This window comes from Punica granatum, chromosome 2, assembly GCF_007655135.1.
Source record: "Punica granatum isolate Tunisia-2019 chromosome 2, ASM765513v2, whole genome shotgun sequence".
NCBI classification, from domain to species: Eukaryota; Viridiplantae; Streptophyta; class Magnoliopsida; order Myrtales; family Lythraceae; genus Punica; species Punica granatum.
In genome coordinates this window covers 31440963-31460048 of record NC_045128.1, presented here as the reverse complement: position 1 = coordinate 31460048, position 19086 = coordinate 31440963, and the positions used below count along the sequence as shown (strand labels likewise).

The 19086-nt window shown below is 38.7% G+C and overlaps 1 protein-coding gene across 7 annotated transcripts; it reads right to left on the bottom strand.

The window, feature by feature from the left end:
* Positions 1-518: 518 nt before the first annotated feature.
* On the bottom strand, positions 519-8879 carry LOC116195903 (two-component response regulator-like PRR37). Of its 7 annotated transcripts, none has more exons than XM_031525310.1 (10): positions 8674-8879; positions 8418-8582; positions 7005-7507; positions 6455-6616; positions 6223-6356; positions 5784-5945; positions 2827-3010; positions 2315-2744; positions 1503-2232; positions 519-936 (listed from the first exon to the last, which is right to left on the bottom strand). In XM_031525310.1, exons 3-10 carry the CDS (start codon positions 7372-7374, stop codon positions 838-840), a joined length of 2271 nt encoding a protein of 756 aa, XP_031381170.1. In that variant the 5' UTR covers positions 7375-7507; positions 8418-8582; positions 8674-8879; the 3' UTR covers positions 519-837. The 7 variants fall into 7 exon arrangements, with proteins under 7 accessions (XP_031381170.1, XP_031381176.1, XP_031381172.1 ...); XM_031525316.1 differs by having other exon boundaries at positions 5784-5942; XM_031525312.1 differs by having other exon boundaries at positions 7005-7490.
* Between the last annotated feature and the right edge of the window lie 10207 nt (positions 8880-19086).

Here is a 19086-nt window from a genome sequence, read left to right as displayed (position 1 = left end):
AGATCCATACAAAATGCGCTTCACCGGTAGTACCGCTCTCTGCTTTGGCTGCAGTTCTTCCATTTCCTCGTCGATAACGGTTTACTGGGAATCTCGACTGAGAAGAATGATGTTCGATTCTTGAGTTTTGAGTTTTCATACCGAACTGGGGAAGGGACAAGCTAACCATTCGGTACTTTGGTAGTACTTACATGTCAGGGCGGACGGTTGGGAACTTCGTCAGATTGCAAGAGCAGACAACACAAGGCAAGGAGAGAGGTAAGTCTCCTTATTCACAATCTCCATCTCTCTTACCATAATGTCATTTGTAGCCGATGCCTCATCGGGAGAAATTCTGTTTACTGCTTGCTCTTCGGGAAGGCCAGTCCCTCTGATCTGTTTCCCGCAACTGTTTCCGGCATAAACTTGCATGCTCTATGTCTGACAAACTTAAACTCAGTGTTCCTTTCTCGGTGCATCTCCTTCACCGACTCGACCAGAAAACATCACAGCAGATGAGAATATCACAGGAAGAGTCGTGAAGAAACAGACATACACTCACGAATGAAGTCTTTGAATAACAAACACCACACATCTTTCCGATAGTTATTCATCACATATGACGAAGGATAGCAGCAGTCTAGTAATAGTAGCCACATGAGTGCAGTAAAGTAAATAAGCGATACAGTCTTCAGCTGTCCTTTTACTAAATCTCTCGTCGAATAATTATTACCATGTTTGTGATTGTAGTAAAGACCCAAGGCGGAGCCCCACTGCCTCCCTTCTCCACCAACTCCTGCGATTCCCAAAATTACGAGAATACTGCATTTAGCTATGACCTGGGCCATTGTCTTGTCGTCAACTTGGGTCCTTCACCTTGTTTGCATTCTGTCGCACAAATTGGCCTCGTATGCGGGGCCTCTGCTCCGCCAGTTTCTTTCTGCTGTAGTATCGGACCTGAGAAAATATGACAGGGAAATTAATACTTGTATATTTCTTTCTTCTGCAACGGGGTGAAGGTACCAAGAAATGATATGTAGGCCAACGAACTTTTCATGAAAATGCAAAAGATTGGCCGAGTAAATTCTAGAGAGAATTATACGATCAGTGCGACAGAACCCAAAAGGGCATTTACTTTAGTTTCTAAAAAAGCAAACATTCTCCCCTCAGATCACATTTTTGTTGTTTCAAGAAGAGCGGCATCAAATGACATTGTGATTTAAACCTTCTAAGCATCAGGTTTTCACAAAGTTATAGAGGAGCTTTTACACCCCAAATACTGTGTGTATATATATATACAATTCCTAGAGCAGGTTATAAAGAAGATCAGTATAAGAGCGGGAGGAAGATGGGGTGCATCAACATCTATCAGAACCCATTAAGTCGATAATCACTCAGGTAATAATAATGTTCGTGAGAACCATTGGAGTTCTTCTAATTATCGTCACATCTTGCAACTCAGACAATCCATAAGCAAGAATGAAATTTATGCACTCAATGGTGGAAAAGTAACCTCCACATACCTTCTTCTCAAAGCATCTCTCTTTCCTCTTCTGGCGAAACTTGTTTAGAGCAGCCTCTCTCTGTGCATTACGATTCTGATCAGTTATATTTCTATCCATGCGCCCAATCCCCATACCAGCCCCACAGTTCGCAGCCATCTTGTTATTCCCATTGGGATCGATTTCCTGAGTATTTGAAGGAGTGCTACTCCCATTCCACCCATTGTTGCTTGCATGATTACTCCCCGAGTCACTCCCGTTTAAGCTGTGATTGGCAGCATGGCCCTCGACCAACACGTTGGAGGACCCACATTGTAGACTAGTAGCATTCGATGTGTCATCATTATCACTTATCATATGGTAATGGTGGTGATGGTGGTTACTATGAGATAGGACATGCTGGTTTGCATCGCGAGATTGTCCGGGAGTCATTCTACTGGTCGCCACATCTACTTTGTTACCACCTTGGGCAGCAGGGTGTGGGGTAAATTTTCTGCTACTATCTACTGGTTGGAAGGCAGAGGAAGGATGGTGACCTTTGACAGCATCATTAGTGGTGGAACCCATATCATTGTTGTTGCCGCTTCCATTGGAGCCTCCATTTGAACCCTGATTCGGGGGCGGACTGTTGGAATTGGACTGCAGGTTCTGTACAGACTCTGTTTTTGCTGCTTCAGAGCTGTTGGCAACAGGAGAACAGCTTCCTACAATTGCTGTAGGAGCTTGATTGCTTGGTGGGGCAGAACTGTACCTGCATGACCAATGAAAATTTTCCAGGAATGCTATGGTGGTTTCATGAAAAGTAGAAGAGTTCAGCAATCAGAACCACCTACTTTGAAAAGGCTGAGAGGTCTGAATGCCTCAAGATGTTCCAGTCATGGTCACTTTTCTCGATGTCTTGAACATCTCTAGTCCTCTTCAAGCTGAGGTCAAGACAGGGCATTTCCTTGTCATCATACATAGTCTTGTCTTTCCCATCGGGAGCTTTGGACAGGCCACCAGCATTGTTAAAATCTAAGATTTCTATCTGAGGATCAGTGTTGATAGCAATGGATCCTAGCAGGTCAACAGCTTTATTCTGTGATTCGCTCTGTGTTTTCTCGCTTTTCAGATTTAATTGATCTTCATTCCTTTTGCAGTCAATTTCGGAGTCCTTGTCAGGATTATAGCTTGTCGCGAGAATCTCTTTCGTTGGTTCTTCGGTCTGGGGATTTGCATTTCCAGGTACTCCTATCTCCAAGTCTTTTCCCATAACATCATTATCTAAAGAAGGAAAAGTGCAGTGAGGGTCTTATCCAAAAGAAAGATTGGGAAGCAAATAAATTTGATCACCGCTTTGCCTTACCAATCTCAGCATCCTGCCCTTCGAAATCCCTTGTGGCATTAACTGGCACCCAGTTGCTGCTGAAGGCCTCGGGCCTCAAATGAATAACCTGGGCACAGGTGCTATCAGGTGGATCGGCCAACTGGTCCCATGTGGACATCCTCTGGGGACTGTCAATTTCAATAGCCCTCTTTGTCCAGGAACTCTGCAAAAGAATAGCATTAGCTTGCAAAGTATAAACCAAGTGGTTCTCGCAGACTCAATAGTTTGGATGTTTCTCATTAAGGAAAAGTAGAGGGAAATGGGAGAAATTTATCCGCAAAATATATTTATCAACACGTTTTGTTGGGGCAAATTGTCTAACTACAGTATTCGGCTATCAGAAGTCTCCTCATCTTGCTTTATACCAAACAAAGTCAAAAGTGCACATTGTAGAATAGAGTACACATAATGCATATCAAGCATATGAACATCGCCTAATATCGAGCCGTCTCAACTATTGTAGAAAGAAATGGGGAATAATACTCAACAAACATAGACCAGTCAATAAATAGGAAATGAAGTTATCCAGACTTGAATTAGAGGAGAAACTTGCTTTCATGCAAATTTAGTGGACAATAACTTTTAAGTTTGGAAGATAAAGCACCAATGCCTGTGTCCGGATGCCAGGTAAGAAGGATTTTGGTTATAGTTTTCCTTGTGATGGTCTGGAACAAGGCAGTACCAGCATGTTCTCATTCTGGTCCGAAAGAGTCTTTCCTTTTCTCCATGTGATAGGACGGAGTGGTCTACCGGTGAGACAGAAATACCATGGTATCCATTAGAGCCAACGAAATTAATAATATTATGCTCACTTCCACCATAGCCCTTCTCAAATCAACTGCAGTCTCTATTACCTCGTTTTAGTTTTAAAATATATGATGGCACATCTAAATTGAACAAATAAGTGGGGTTGCAAAAAAATGAGAAGTTCATAGTTTCCTTCATTATGAGAAGAAGCTTTTCAAGCCAAGCTTATCTCCTCCTGACATACTGAAGTATCAGGTTGAGTGTGATCCAACTTTGTCTTGTTTATCAGTGAACTTCGACAAATTTGGAACCGACCTAGTAGAGAGTAAACTCATCATTTTTTGGCAAAAGTTCCATCCTGTAAGTTCTAAACACTCTGCTTTTAAGAACTCATACTGCGAGACTAGCTGCTGCATATAGCTCAAAATGCAAGAACAGTAATTCAGCTTTGTTTACTGTGTCAAGATTCTAATTCCTCATCACTTCTTTTAAAATTTACAACGATCCTATTAAGTATAAGTAACATCAATTGTGCCCTACAATTTCCAAAAAGACACCCACACCTTGTTTACGAAGGACACTTACTACCTTGGCTTTTAAAATGAAGTGCTGAACGTGCCTTCACTGGCTAGGCAACCGATTCCCCAATCAGAGCTACAGGGCGCCACATCAAGTATTAATTATCTTCTCCTTAGAAAATTATTAAAGAGATGAGAACTGAAATAATAAAGGGTTATGCAAAGAGGAAGACTGGCTGAGCTATCCGATAATGGCACCCACCAGTCACGCTCACCGCCAATAAGAATGGCAGTGGCCTACCCAGGATAACGCTGCTCTTAAACCCACAACAATGGAGTCGATTGCTCTCTTTGTGCAATAAGGCCATGATCAGATCATGCCCTAGCTAGCCCAAGCAAAACCTACGCAATACTCAAAGCAGCCTAGCAAGCCCTTCCTAAGCCGCGATCTTCAAGTATTTGTCATGGGCTCATCAGGATGTTCAAGATCAAAGGCATCCGAACATCAAAGGCTTCACATGGCCTAATCTCTAACCTGCACCTTGGCTGATTACAACCTGATGATCTGGCAGCTGGTCTCAATAGCCATTGTGATTGGCTCGAAACCAATTGCTGTTGATGGTAGCGCCCCTAAGGCATTGAGGCTAGTGGTGGAGAGCTTGCCATCATGGTCAGCCACTATCCTCACGGTCTTTTCTTTCGTTCCTTTTTTTTTTTTGAAATAGAAATATTTTTTATATTTTTTTAAATCTCTACATAAATATTTATTTTATTTAGCAATTTTAACTCCTCCTTTTTTCCTGATCTAATTACCGACTCAGCATTGCCACCTCAGAGTATGAAAGGTTACTTCCATAGTAAAAAAGTTATATTATTTTCCCTCTTGAAAACTTAGATACTTTTGATATTTACCATAATCATAGACTCGCATGTATGGTTAGATAAGTTATCAAGAACTCTAGACCAACCCCCACGAACTCTTATTAATCACAAGAAGATAGCACCTAACAAAGAGATGAGGCTATTTCCTAATGTTTTTGTCAAATAGGAAGCATTACTCAATCACAACATGCCAACAAGTTGATACTCTTAACACTCCTTGCAGAAGCACAGATTAACAAGTCATGCTGACAAGGCCGAGCTACAGTCCTTTAGATTGGTCTTCATTCATGCCGCTTGTCCCCTCTGTTGTTTATTTTCATCTAAAACCTAATGTTGACTTTGAATAATCCAAAGAGAAGTATTGATGCATCTGGCTATTTTTGCCCATCTCAACCAATAAAGATAATAAGGGAATGATTTAATAATATAAATATTCCAACCGGGAAAGTGAAAGCTAAATAAAGGGGCACGAAAGTCCCACTGCCGAGCATCAAACATGAGGTTCCGAGTTTGATCCTCATCAGTGGGACTTTTGTGCCACCTTTATATATATATTCCAACCTATAAAGATATCTGAGTTGACCAAGTTTTATGGTTACAAAATCCATGGGGATAAAAATGATTGATGGACACTTCCTGTAATAATCGGTATAAAATACAGAGCAGATTGGCAGTTTTTGTGACTGATCATGTATATAACATGAAATATCCTCTTCTTTTCCATATCATTCAATGACCAAGACACTAAAGAGAGGAACATTCACAACAGCTTGAAAATCTTGAGGTTACCTGAGTACCACTTCCATTATCACTTCCATCCCTAGCATTCAAACCAACGCTTTCAATGTCATCCTCATCATTGCTGCCGCTGTTGTTGTCGGACTTGCCACTTTTCAGTTTATTGGATTTTTGAGTCTGTATACCGCTTTCGCTTCCACTACCACTTGACTGCTGAAAGGATGAATAGTGAATGCAGAACAAAAGAGGAGTCCAAACATTTTATGTCCCAAAGTGATTTGCATTTCATTATGCTTATAAAAAAGATTTTGTGAAAAATAGAAAGAAAATTACTTCCTTAGCTTAATTCTGATTCAACTGAAATTGAGATGTTGGCCTTCTGGTTCAGTAATTAATACTCACAGGCAAACATATAACAGAACTAAATTAGGAGTTTGAAATCGGTCCATCACATAGCTTCATACATAAACGGGGAACTTTAGTGACTCACGCTGTGGCATTTCCTCCAAACATGCTGCCAAAGATTTTTAAGCTCATTCTTTCGTATAGGCTTCACTAAAAAGTCAACCGCACCCTTTGATAAACACTTAAAGACTATACCCATTGTATCATGCGATGACATCACTGCAAACAAACTCACCAAGCAGTTAAAAGTATCAAGTTCTAAAAATAAGAATAGAAAACAATGTTAAAATTACAAGAGCAGCTGAAAATAAACTCACTAATCACGGGAATGTTCTTGAGAGTTTTGTGTCTCATTATCTTGGACAAAAGTGCTACGCCCGACAGAAGAGGCACTGATACCTCAGTCAAGACAAGATCAATGTGATTGGTAATATCTTCCAAGATTTTCCATGCCTGCCAACCATTTGCTGCATTGGTAACTGCAAAATTGTATACAATGTTAGATCCCCTTAATCTACATCTGAGTAACTTTTAGCCTTCTAAAAGTAATAAAGAAAAACATGATAGATTATCCATTCTTTTGAACTTGCAAACTTTTTCCCAAAAATTTGGTCACTATAACTATGTTTCTTTCGGATTTAGCTAAAATGATGGTTAATCTCTTCTATTCAAGTGTCTTCTGCATTCCAGAACACTGACCTAGAATGAGAATTCCCTTTCCAATTTGACTGAGAAAATGCCAACACAGATTTTTTCTACATATAGCGCATCTTTATGCAGAAGCTCCATCTAGTGCTATCGCATATGAAATCTATATTACTGAACTAAAAAGAGTGGTTTACACTTCCAATAGTGTGGAAAATTTACCTTCATACCCACAGTTCCGGAGTAACGCACTGACAACATGACGGGTTGAGTCATCACTTTCCACCAGCAAAACCTTTAAAGAGCGTACTGGTAGAAACCTCTCCCAGCGAACCACAGACTCTTTAGGCTGTGGCTGCGACCTGGGCATAAGAGCTTGTGTAGGGGCACAGTCCTGCACCTGGATTGCCATCTGTCCATCTGAAGTGCCTTCTATATACTCATGAATTCGCCGCTCATCTTCCTCTGACAGATCCTGACCTTCACCGGTTACCCCACCCCTTGTATCCTTGTTCTCATCTTTTTTGTGGTAGTTTTGTTCTGCCAGCCCTTTAGCACCGGGCCTATTATTGCTCATTTGAGCAATCCTCATCAACTGGACTCAAAGAGACCAACAATGGCGATGGATTGAGTCAGGAAAAAGATCTCTTCTATCCAAAAGAAGAGAGTGCACATCCCTTTGTCCTCAAGGATTCGAACCAATATTTCCTGCAGCTCACCTCAATCTCACACAAGAAAATGAAGATTTTTCATATGAGTAACCATAAAATAAAGCAATCATCTGAACCTTTCAAGGCAAAACTCGACGTAATTAAAATTATGCATCAATGACATTCTTTTAGTGATAAAAATAACTGAGGGTAAAACCCCCTTTCAACTGCTCTTAAAGATCAGCGAGCACATTATCATTGCCATAATAGCTGGAAACATGTGCTCTGTCAATTAAACAGCTTCCGGGCAGCAATTTACACAAGAAAAAGAATTTGATTTGGGTCGAAATCTTAAGAAAGACTACTAAGTAAGGAATTTGTTGCTCAATGAAAAGCGGGTCCAGTATCTTGAAAAACATTAGTAATACCTGCAGCCTAAGAGCCCAATGAGTTAGAAATTTTATTTCTTATGACGGTTATACTTGGCAACAATAATTGTATAACAAGAAAAGCTGAAAGGGCTAAATGAAAAAGATCTCACATATTAAAATACCAAATCCATTGAAACAGAACACCGCATGGTTCTAAAATTCAGTTTTAGAATCCCGTTGACCAGAAAAGAACCCAGTAAGGAAGCTTTATGAAGACCTCTATTTAACTCTTAGTTGCAGGTATTCAACTAAGCCTTCATAGCTCAAACCATTAGTTAGAACCATAAAATCCTTCAGGATCTGAACAGAATCGCAAATCGACAAAGAAGTTGTCTCCTTATATCTTTACAGCTACGATGAATCAAAATAATTACTCATCAGAAGAAAAATAACTATTGTAATCACTCTTACATACGATGAAGATGGAATGTAATGAAAACGGAATGCGAAGAATGAAGATGGAATCGAACGGAATAGTAGCTCTGTTTAGCAAAGCCACTCCATTCCGCTCCATTTTTCATTCCGTCCCGCCAAATGCGGCGAAAGAAACTTACAATTGAAAAGGTTGCGTCAAGTCCTCCGCATACTGAGAGTTCTCTGCAGGCCTTCAGACTGAGACCTTCGAACTGTTGCTGTCTTCCCCAATTTCAGCTGGAAACAAAAGCAACCTAGCAGGCACCTGAAACTCCAAAAGGAAGATTCCGACCGGGAACGAAATCCTGAAAAGCTCCAACAAGCAGCAGGTAGCAGTCACTAATTCTTCCAAAACTTAGATGAAGTACAATGACCATAAAAATCTCTCAAGCTTACCTCAATGAGAAGTCTCTCAGCTCGAACCCAGTAACATGGAGAGCTCTATCACGACAGAGAAGATGCGGGTGGAGAGCAAGATAGAGAGACGAGAGGGGAGGAGAGGAGAGAGAGGGGAGGTTACAATCTCAAGCCATGGTTAGGGTTTCTGTAGCAGGGGAGGAAGAAAGGAGCTCGACTAGTTAAGAAACAAAAGAGAGGGGGAGAGAAGAAACAGAAACAGCGAGGAGGGAGGGAAGGAGGGAGGGGGAGAGAGAGGGGGGAGGGCGTCTCGCTGAACGCCACGTGGTATGCCACGTAGGACCGTCTCGCGCTGAGCTGGACGTGAATCTCAAGCCGGGTTGCTAGTAGCCACCGGCAAATCTTCGGCGATCTTCAGGTCTCCCAACCGGCGACACGTGGCGTGCCCTGGGCCTAGTTAAAGATGCTGCGAAGGGGACGGCGTCGTTTCGCACCCGGGCTTGGGGGAAGCCCAATGACGGAATTACCCCTGCTGTTTCTTTTCATTGTGCTGCGGAGGACAGTGGAGCCACGTCAGCATAGAAATATCTGGGGCTTTGAGTTTATTCAAGTGATGAACTAGTGTTCTTATAGATAATTCCCGGCCAAACAGTTTTTAAGTCGACTAAAGACCGGTCCGGTCTAATTCATCAAATTCTGTTTTTATTTATTTAAATATTTATCTCAAATGATCTGAACATATAATTTACAATTACTTGCCACTGAATCAACTGATAAGAGGTAAAAATTCGAGAAAATCAAATAAGTACTTAATGCTCATATGGTATGAATTAAATATACGCGTTAAATTGTGATAAATATCACATGGAAGTTGTACCTTGGAAATCATGATATCACATTGAAATTTTACCATCCACCGACTGGGAATGGACGAGTCATTTTGCTACATTGCACGGCCAGAAAAATTGCTACTCAAAAAATTTGCATGCCTGGCTTTTTGTGATAGAGCTCCAGTTGTTTCAATGAAAATATTTACATGAATTACTTTTCCGTCTTATAAAAGATTTTTGGTCAAGTGATACATAGAAATACAATCAATGCAGATGCAATCCAAGTCATATGTCAATACAAGAGGCGGCATACCAGTGCCACGTGCGAAAGTAACGCATAAAAAATACTAAGGGCCCGTTTGATTAGGAAAAAAAAGAAGCCAAATCGGAATCGAAATACCTCATTTCAGTTTTCGATGTTTGTTTCGAGGGAATCGAAATCCGATTCTCCTATATTCCGGAAACGATATCCCTCAAATGGGGAATCACCCGTTCCTTAGAGTCCCCCTGGGAATGAGCTCCGAAATGAGATTTTGAATTTTGTTTTTCTTTAAACCGATGGGTTATATATATATATATGCATATATACCACCAAATTTTTTTTTAAAAAGAAGAAGATATTTTAATATATAAGACTTTCCAAATTTGCATCGCCCGATTGTCTTTTTTTGTCTAAAAAAAGCTTCACCTATCACACCTTCATAATGATTATTCGCGGATGAAGATTATTATGAATAAGGAAATTTCTAATATCATACACTAAATAATGTCTCGTGGTGGGACATATACTTTTTTTTACAGCATTAAAACTTATATTTTAATTCGCAATTTTTTCAACCTTGTTACAATTTTTTATTGGATCACATTACAAAACAATCAAATATGTTGGAATGATGATGTGTCATATGTAGACACCGACACGTGTCACAATTACTACCCGACCATTTAATAGTTCCTACGCAAACCATGATAAACTCGACCCGACTTTTTTGAACCGAACGGTTTTTCAACCGATTTAACACAAAACGGTTCATAATTAAATCGGCTCGGATTTATCAATTTGATTCGTAGACTCGGTTTAAACATTTAGTTATTCTTCTAAAATAGCATCGTCGGAGAGTAGAAAGACGGACTTAGGTTTTCATTTGGAGAATTACAATTGAATGAAACAATACATAATCAAGTGAGTCAAAAGAACGAATTTAGTCAACTTATGATTAAGTTTCATGAATAATTTATGTCCGGCCATGCTCCTACGTGCTAAAGGCGACCATTGATAGTTGTCTTATTGTGCAGTTGGACAAAGATCGGAGTTGGACAAACATAGCATGGCGGAAAGCAAATTTATGAAAAGGCAATGATATTGTGGAAAAGAAACGAGATTATTTCAATAAGACTCAAAATATTTTAAAAATGATGAACACCATTGTTGATGGCGGCTTTCGATAAACGAACGGTTACCTTTTCTTTATGTTATCCCAAAAAAATTTGGGAAAAAAAATTCCCTAATTTAACTTTCTAAAAGTATGAAATGTTAGTTTTTATGGGATCATTATTCCTAAAATTATGGAATTAAAAAAGTAAATTAAATTTAGAAAAATAGGTAAAAAAATCTGAAAAACACGATTCCTTTAACCGCCATTTATCTCTAACAGTATAATAAGTCGTTGTTATCCTTTTAGTTAGATTTTCTTAAGCAGATTACAGGTTTGGCCAAGGCCAATATATAAATATAAGAACTTATTAGTTTTTCATCGGGTTCTCTTACTAATGCTTTTGTTTTTCCTCCTAAAAAATTTATATTCCTAAGACTATTTATAGCACAAATGAGTTGTGGCAGACATGACAAAATTGAGACAATAAACAAGAATATAATATAAAGGCCTCTATTGCCAAGTTATTCAATCGACCAAAATCAGTATTGCTCGAAGTCTTTAATAATTACTCGCTGTTATCCCTTCAGTTAGATTTGCTTAAGCGAATTATATTATTGGTTTATGCCAATATATAAATATATGAACTTATTAGTTTTTTTTATTCAGCTCCTCTTCACTGATACTTTTGTTTCCCCTCCTAAAGACATTATATTTCTAAGACTATTTATAGTACAAATGAACTCTAGTGGACAAGACAATTAGATTGAACCAATAATACAAAACAGTTTTACAAAGAAAAATTAACTCGATTAACGAACAAAATATCCTTGAAAACAATGAAAAGTCAACTTACCGAAAAAAATTACAAAATATTTCTCAATATCAGAGAATAACATACGAAAATTATCGTTCCTAAAAAGAAAAATTGATCGGAGGACGGGAAAAAAAAAAAGAGAAAAATCAACATGGCCGACCTCCTATGAACTCTCCGAGAATACTACAGGAAGCCTTGAGCCATGGCGCGGTTTGACGAAGTGAAGCAAAACATGTCGATAGGAATTGGCCATAGTAATCGAAACTAGTTTCCCGTTGCAGCGCCGGGACGTCTGACAATGGACTCTTTTCATATTGAAAGAATCGCGAAATTGATGAGGGAGTTGAAATTTTAATTTCGATGAACAAAATTTTCAATTAGGTAAAAAGAAATGCGAAAATCGATTGTTTGTGGAAACAATTTAATGATCGAAAAGGCCAAAACCTCTATATCAGTTGCTAGATGATGATCAAACGTGGTGATCGAAATTAAAAACGATAAAGTGAACCAAAGAAACTGGTTAAAAAAACGATAGAATGGACCAATGAAAAACTGAACAAGCCAGTTGAATAAATAAGACCAAATCGAATTTGTAAAAAAAATTAGATTATCAGTACGGTAATAGTCCAATTAATTAGGGTCGGGTTTTGCCCATTACCCGATTACATTTTGTCTCGCTTGTGGACACATGTGACGGTGTAATAGGGTCATTTGTCGGATGAGTGAGGGACGAGAACAAATTATTATAAGGAAAAATCGCTAAATAAATAGTTGAAGGACTACAATTTGAGGGGCAAAATATGTAAATTATGAATAGCCAATATTTCATATTGAAATATCTAATGGATAGGATTAGTGTCCCACCATAAGACGTTATTTAGTTCTTATGCTAGAAGCACTCTATGAATAATAATGTAATATGGAAGATCATTCCAAATAAATTTTGAACCAAACATCAACAAAGGAATCAAACTTGATTCCGTACTAAACCAAACGGAAACTAGAATTAGTCATTCCGTTTCCAATTCCTCTTCCTACTGATTCTTGGTTCCATTTTCGATTGCAGGATCCATACCAAACGGGCCCTAAAAATTAAGTAGGCAGCTAGACAACCGGCATTAGTAAACTAAGAAAATCCGTAATAAAAGAAAAGCAAAAATCAAAATATATCAAACGCGAAGAATGAAGATGATAGTTAAAACTGGGGAGGAGAGAGTATGGGGAGAACAAATAGGAAAGAAAGAGTGAGAGTGGACAATAGAGTTAGTGCGTAGTTATATAGTAAAATTACCATTATTATCCTAATTAAATGGTTCTTATAATTAAACTATATGTAGAATGGGTAATTTTGGCAATGGAAAATGAGATGAAATGTTCCTTGCGCTTTATAATAGCAGAGATCTTCGTACTTTATAATAGTAGAGAAGAGAAGATGGTATTCTATTTAAAGTTGGATTAGATCAGCTTGAGTACAACTCCCAACCTCCTAAATATTAGGACCTAATTAGTTAAGTTCCAATTGAGAAGCCAGGCCAACGGTTTACGCCGAGAATGTTGACTTGCGATTCAACTATCTTGGATCCAATTTATTTAGACGAAATATATATAGGTAAGGAATATGCTGAAGATGGATGAAGAGAAGAGGCAATTAATTAGGGATCTATTGGAATGTTACTAATTATGTAAGACCAAGTCACCATCACTTGCATGATGTTAGTAGTGTGCACAAGACCATTGACAGTGCAAGAGCATTCCGAACCTTTTCGCCATAGGACAAGATCTTCTAGGGCACGACGACAGTTAATCAAAATCAAAGTGAATTGACCAATATATATATATATATATATATATATTATGATTTTACCATTCGCGATGAAATTGGTTATACAGCAGCAACTCATTCCATCAAAATGAGAAACATCTAATCACATGTTCTTCTTGACTCCCAAATGTGCTGAGAAAATATTAAAAATATAAATGTATATTGAACATTTTTTTATACCAATTTTCGGATTTAAGAGGAAAAAAAGCAAATGATTCGATTGAATAAAAATGCTCAAAAGTAGTGTTCTGAGATGCATATTAAATCAATAAGATCGACAAATATAATTAAAATTGACAACTATATGACGTGTAGCCAAATTGCTTCCCTTTATCGAACATTATGAAATCGCATGCGCTCACTCATTAATAGAACAGGAGATAACTTTTCTTAAACATTGGTTTGATAACAAGTTGTGAACAAGAGTAACTTCGTACCCAACAACATTGAAAATGTCGATGCCCGCGCAACATTATATGAGAGTTTAGAGATGCTACAACATGCTATGCCACCAAAAAGCATCATGGTCCCGTGAAGTGGTCCAATAATTATTATATAGCTTTTACAAAAAGGCGACCATAAAAGGAGTTAAAGAGAGATAATTTATTACTTCAAAGTGTTTCTAACTGAATAAAATTCATTTCTTGAAGGGGTACATCCAACGAAGAGACAAAATGGTCTTATTCGGGACAGCCTTTCCTTGCGTAAAAACTTCTCTTTGTACTTGCATTTGGCTACAACCCACATTTTAGTGAAATTGCAGCCATATTTAATAATCTGCGGGGGTGAAAATTAACTAAATAAATTACACCCAAAAAAATTTTAAAAAAATGAAATGCAATTTTATGAGACCACCACTACTTGCTGTTTGAACAATATTGAATTTCAATGTCTGTATCTACTTTTCAGCCTTTTCTTTTTAGTGTCTTTTATCGGTAGAACCTTATTTATTTATTTATTTATTGTCAACTTTGAATCTCGTGCTTTGTTTGTGGCCGATATTTGCGTTCACGATTGCCTTTCTCAACATTCTACGACATCTTAGGATTAAAGTTGTATCAGCTTCCATGCCTTTTCACTTCTCTTGGACCTGCGGACTCCATATTTCATATTCCTTTTCACCAAAAAAAAAGAAAAAAAATATTCCCTTTCACCAAAAGAGAAAAATTGTAAAGAGAGAAGAACCAGTAGCTGCGTTCCATGCGTAAAAACTTGGAAAGAGATCTTTTTTCTTTTTTAATAAGAAAGAAAACTAGTGGTAAGAATCTGCCAAAAAAAAAGTTGTAAGAAAAATAGAAAGACATCATAACTGGGAAAAAAAAACCCCTTAATTAAGAAGGTGAATCTTACAAAAGCACTGTGTAGTACTTGGAGTCAATTTAAATTTACAGTTCGTTGCTAGAATTATGGCTCTCTTATAGCCAAAAAATTATCGTTCTCAATAATAACACTTTTAATTATTGTTGTCTATTTCTCCTTCCCTATTTATCTCCTTCTAAACTCATGGCCATCCATTGTAACAAAAAGATTTATAGTCTCTTATGTGTCGTTTAGTTTGCTTAAATGAAATTGGGGGAATAAAATTGAAAAGATGTGAGAATTTGAATTATGAGAATTGATCAAAAACTTGTTCTTAAGCGCTTCGAAATTGGACCGGAATAGAATAGCAAAAAAATAAAAATGTTAAATAAAAGATTTTTTTTATTCGTTCACTGTTCATCTTAATGTGAAGATGGCTCGCAGAGGTTGAATCCCATGGGTTTGGGAGCCACGACGTTCACGAGCACCACCAGTGGGTTGATCAAGCCTCGCGAACCCAGACCAAGGGTCTAAGCCACGAGTGGAGGCCTTGACGGAGGTAGAGGCGAAGCGGAGGGAGGAGCACCATGGGTGGGTTCACGACAAGCTTTAAAGGGTTGAAGAGCCTTGCTCGTGGGCTCGAAGACCTTGTCGTGGACCCAGACTACCTCGACAGTGATGTCGGGGAGGCTTACGAGCCCACGACGAGCCTCACAAGCCGTCGAGAGGCTCTGCCAGTCGTCAGGGTTGCGAACTAGGGTTTCCCCCCAACCCAGGGGCGGAGCCAGAAATAATGTTCAGGGGAGGCAATTTAAAAGTTTTGGGGTAAAAGTCAAATAATAAAATAATTTAGGGGGGCATTGATTTTTTGATTTTTTTTAGGAACAAAAGTTGAAATTTTTACAAATTTGTATGTGAAATCTTCAACAAATGGAAAAGTCCGGGGGGGGGGGGGGGGGGGGGGGGGGGGGGGGGGGGGGCAATTGTCCCCCCCTTGGAGCCTTAATGGCTCTGCCCTAGCCCCAACCTCATGACGGTTGCATCTTGCTGTGCTAGTGAGATATGGCCATGGCGAGGGCAAATCCAGCATCACCGTGCCGAGACTAGCTTGGGGAGGTTGGTCGGAGGTCCATCAACCAAGGTCGACGGTGGCGGAGCACGCGGTGGTCGGTTCGATTCCACGGGGCAAAGAATTCGAAATCTGAACTTGTGGAGGGGAATGGCAAATCTACGAAATTGGAGAACGCGGGAATTAATTCCATGTGCAATTGAGCCAGAATAGAATGGTGATTCCATCCAACCAAACGGGCCATAAGAGTCCAAGCTAGCGTCCGTCTTTCAATTAATAATTTTTAGGAAAAATTACACTCGTACAATACGATTTTTTTGCATATCTAACACAATTTTTGAAAAGTTGACCTCACGAAGCATGATTTTACTCTCCACGTGTGCAAAGGGAGCAAAAACTATAGCGTAGAATAAACTTCCCTTCTTCTTCTTTTTTTTTTACAGAAAGCTGGTGTTGTACTATATGGTGAAAAAATTCAAAATTTTTGTGTTATATAATGAACTGAAGTAAAATGTGCTACCACTTAAAAAAATGTCAATAAACCATGTTGTATCATGTAATTAACTCTTATTTTGACCCATGATAAGCCGTGCCCTTGCAATTATACTCTCTTAATCCAATCACTCATTGTACTCTCAAAATTTTCAAATATAGAACCTTTTCCTAGCTAGGATTAATGGTATAGCATCGCTGTTCAAATCGACATACAACTTCCATACCCTAAGACACAAAGTTTGCCATAATAGGTGATATGCATGTGCACTTATACGAGCATGTCAAACGAAACATCAATCATCATGTTTCGATGCATGGCCTGCATGAACTGTCCAAACTCTCTACTGTACTTTAAATAATAAGATAAAAGTTCCAATTCCAAGCCCTTATTAAGACATATGTAATATATATATATATATATATATAAAGTAAATACTAAAGCTTTTAAAGATCGACGGCCGTCGTGTTTTGAAAAGCTTCTCGTAGTATCTCAGAGGGCCATGTTTTGATTCTTCAGGCTACTTAGTTCCTTCAAATTAATTTGATCGTCCGTTAATTCCACGAGTATAGTATGGCTTTCGGTTTCATCATTGTTCCTGTGCCGTACGCATAAGATCAATGCAATAACTAAAAGATAAATAGTAAAACACGTTTTCATCATCTGATATTATTTAATTAGGTTTGATCTCTAATGAACACGGCATCGTACCTCCAATAATACATATAGAGGTGAATAGAAGTCTACAAGGGCTTCCTTTTCTAAGATTCTTATGAACTTGAGATCACCTCGCACAAAGCTGAACCATGTTGCCATAACAAGCGGAATATCTTTTTGATTCATTGTTTCACTGAACATGGACCGACTAATCTGTTAGATATATAAACCGTGTTTCTTTTCCCCCTGCATGCTTGCTCTTTTGTTTTTCCTGCCTGTTGAGTCGATGCTTAAAGATGTCGAGAGCGTGATTGAAATTTATGGAAGATCGAGATTAGTAGTACATTAACAGGCAGTTGCCCGCATATTGCATAGTTTTCTGACTTGTTATTAACATATTTCTGTTTATCAATCTGTTTGTGTCCGTGCATTTCGCAAGCTGCTTACTGGCTGATTGATAAAAAAAAAAATCGCTCTTCTTTTTTATTCAGTTCAATAGATGTGTTTAATCCTTTTCTCAATTTTCCAGTTCATTGATTCCCTTAGTTTATTTTGATGCGCTGCACCGTTTAAAGTATATATTATATAATTTTTTTTATGTACGGGCAATGTACGGGCAAAGAAGGGTGAATTAATTGATTTCTGAGATTTTTTTAAGGTAAAGTCGAGCATTTGCTAGTTCGGAGTAAATGTTGCAGCCACGCTTTACATGTTACTTGCAGCAAACCGACCATGTGCATGATACCGTACGTTATGTATGGTGTTAGTCAATCTTCTATCTGTAATTCATGAGAGGGAGGCATATCCCTCCCCTCCACCCCTCAATGCCCGCTGCTCAACCATGTCTGGACCGGAGGAAAATCAACACAGATGCAGCTTGGCGCGGTTCCTCAGCTTACATCTTGCGGCTGGCTTACAGCGACACCCCTCCAAGCTGTAGCCGGGTAGTCCTCCTCGAAGCTGTTTCTCCAGCACAAAAATGCAGGCTGGTAGAAAATCTGGATTGAATGCGAGGCTCTTCTAGTAGTTGTAGCTTTAGCTGATCCTTGGAATGTTCCGTGGGAAATTAGGAATATTATCTTGGACATTTTGCATGTTCTCTCACTTTTGTTGGACTGGCATTGTACTTGGGTCCCGTGATCTTCTAACCTTCATGCCCATGACCTATGCCAATATGGTTTCGGGTCAAAATTATGAGCCTCTTTGTGTGTTTGAGGGTCTATCCTTGTAACGATACTCGGTATTAATAAAATCCATTTATTCATCCAAAAAAAAAATCACGAGGGCCGTAAACATAAGTCAGATGAAACACTAGCATAAAAATACTGTAAAATAGTCTTTTGTTCAATAGGCAATTTTTATGTATTTATATTTGTTTAAGTTTTATATACTATAATTGAAAACTCGTCCATCCTTATCAACCGGCGAGTTGGGAAGTTTTTCCCAACCGCACACTTTTTTTTTTTCTCTCTTTAAATTTTCATGGATACTAGTGATGGTGAACATGGCGGGTCTAATGGCCAGAGTGTGTTCTACAACGTCTGCAAGAGTCCATCAGGGCATCAATGAGATTGCCCTGTACGAGCATCTCAGCGGGTATCTCGGGGAGTATGTGCCATTGAAGAGCAGCATTCAGATGGAGAACTTGGAGGAGATTTAATGTTACGTTGATTCAGTAGTCAGTGGATCTTTGTAAGTTGTTTATCGGCCCTGTTCGAGAGATTATTATGTGGATGTAAATTGGTTTGTAAATTGTTCGATCTTTAATTTTCTTTGAGATTTTGTGGAGTTCGAATTATACTGCTCTGTTAGATTTTAATGTGGAGTTCATTGCCCAATGTTGCCATCCGGTTAATTATTGTCTTTGAGCTTTGACAAATTACATGAACCTGCAGTTTGAAACTTAAACAATGCAATTGGATGTGCCGATTTTTTCGAACCTTCCGTTTTGTGTAATGGAATTGTTGGCAGCTGAGCTGATCCTAAATTGAGTATCCGTGTTTCCTGCTAGCTAGGATTGTGTGTTATTCCACTTTTCTGCAGGTTATATTTATATGTGCACTTATGAGGATATCTATGGTGAATTGAATGC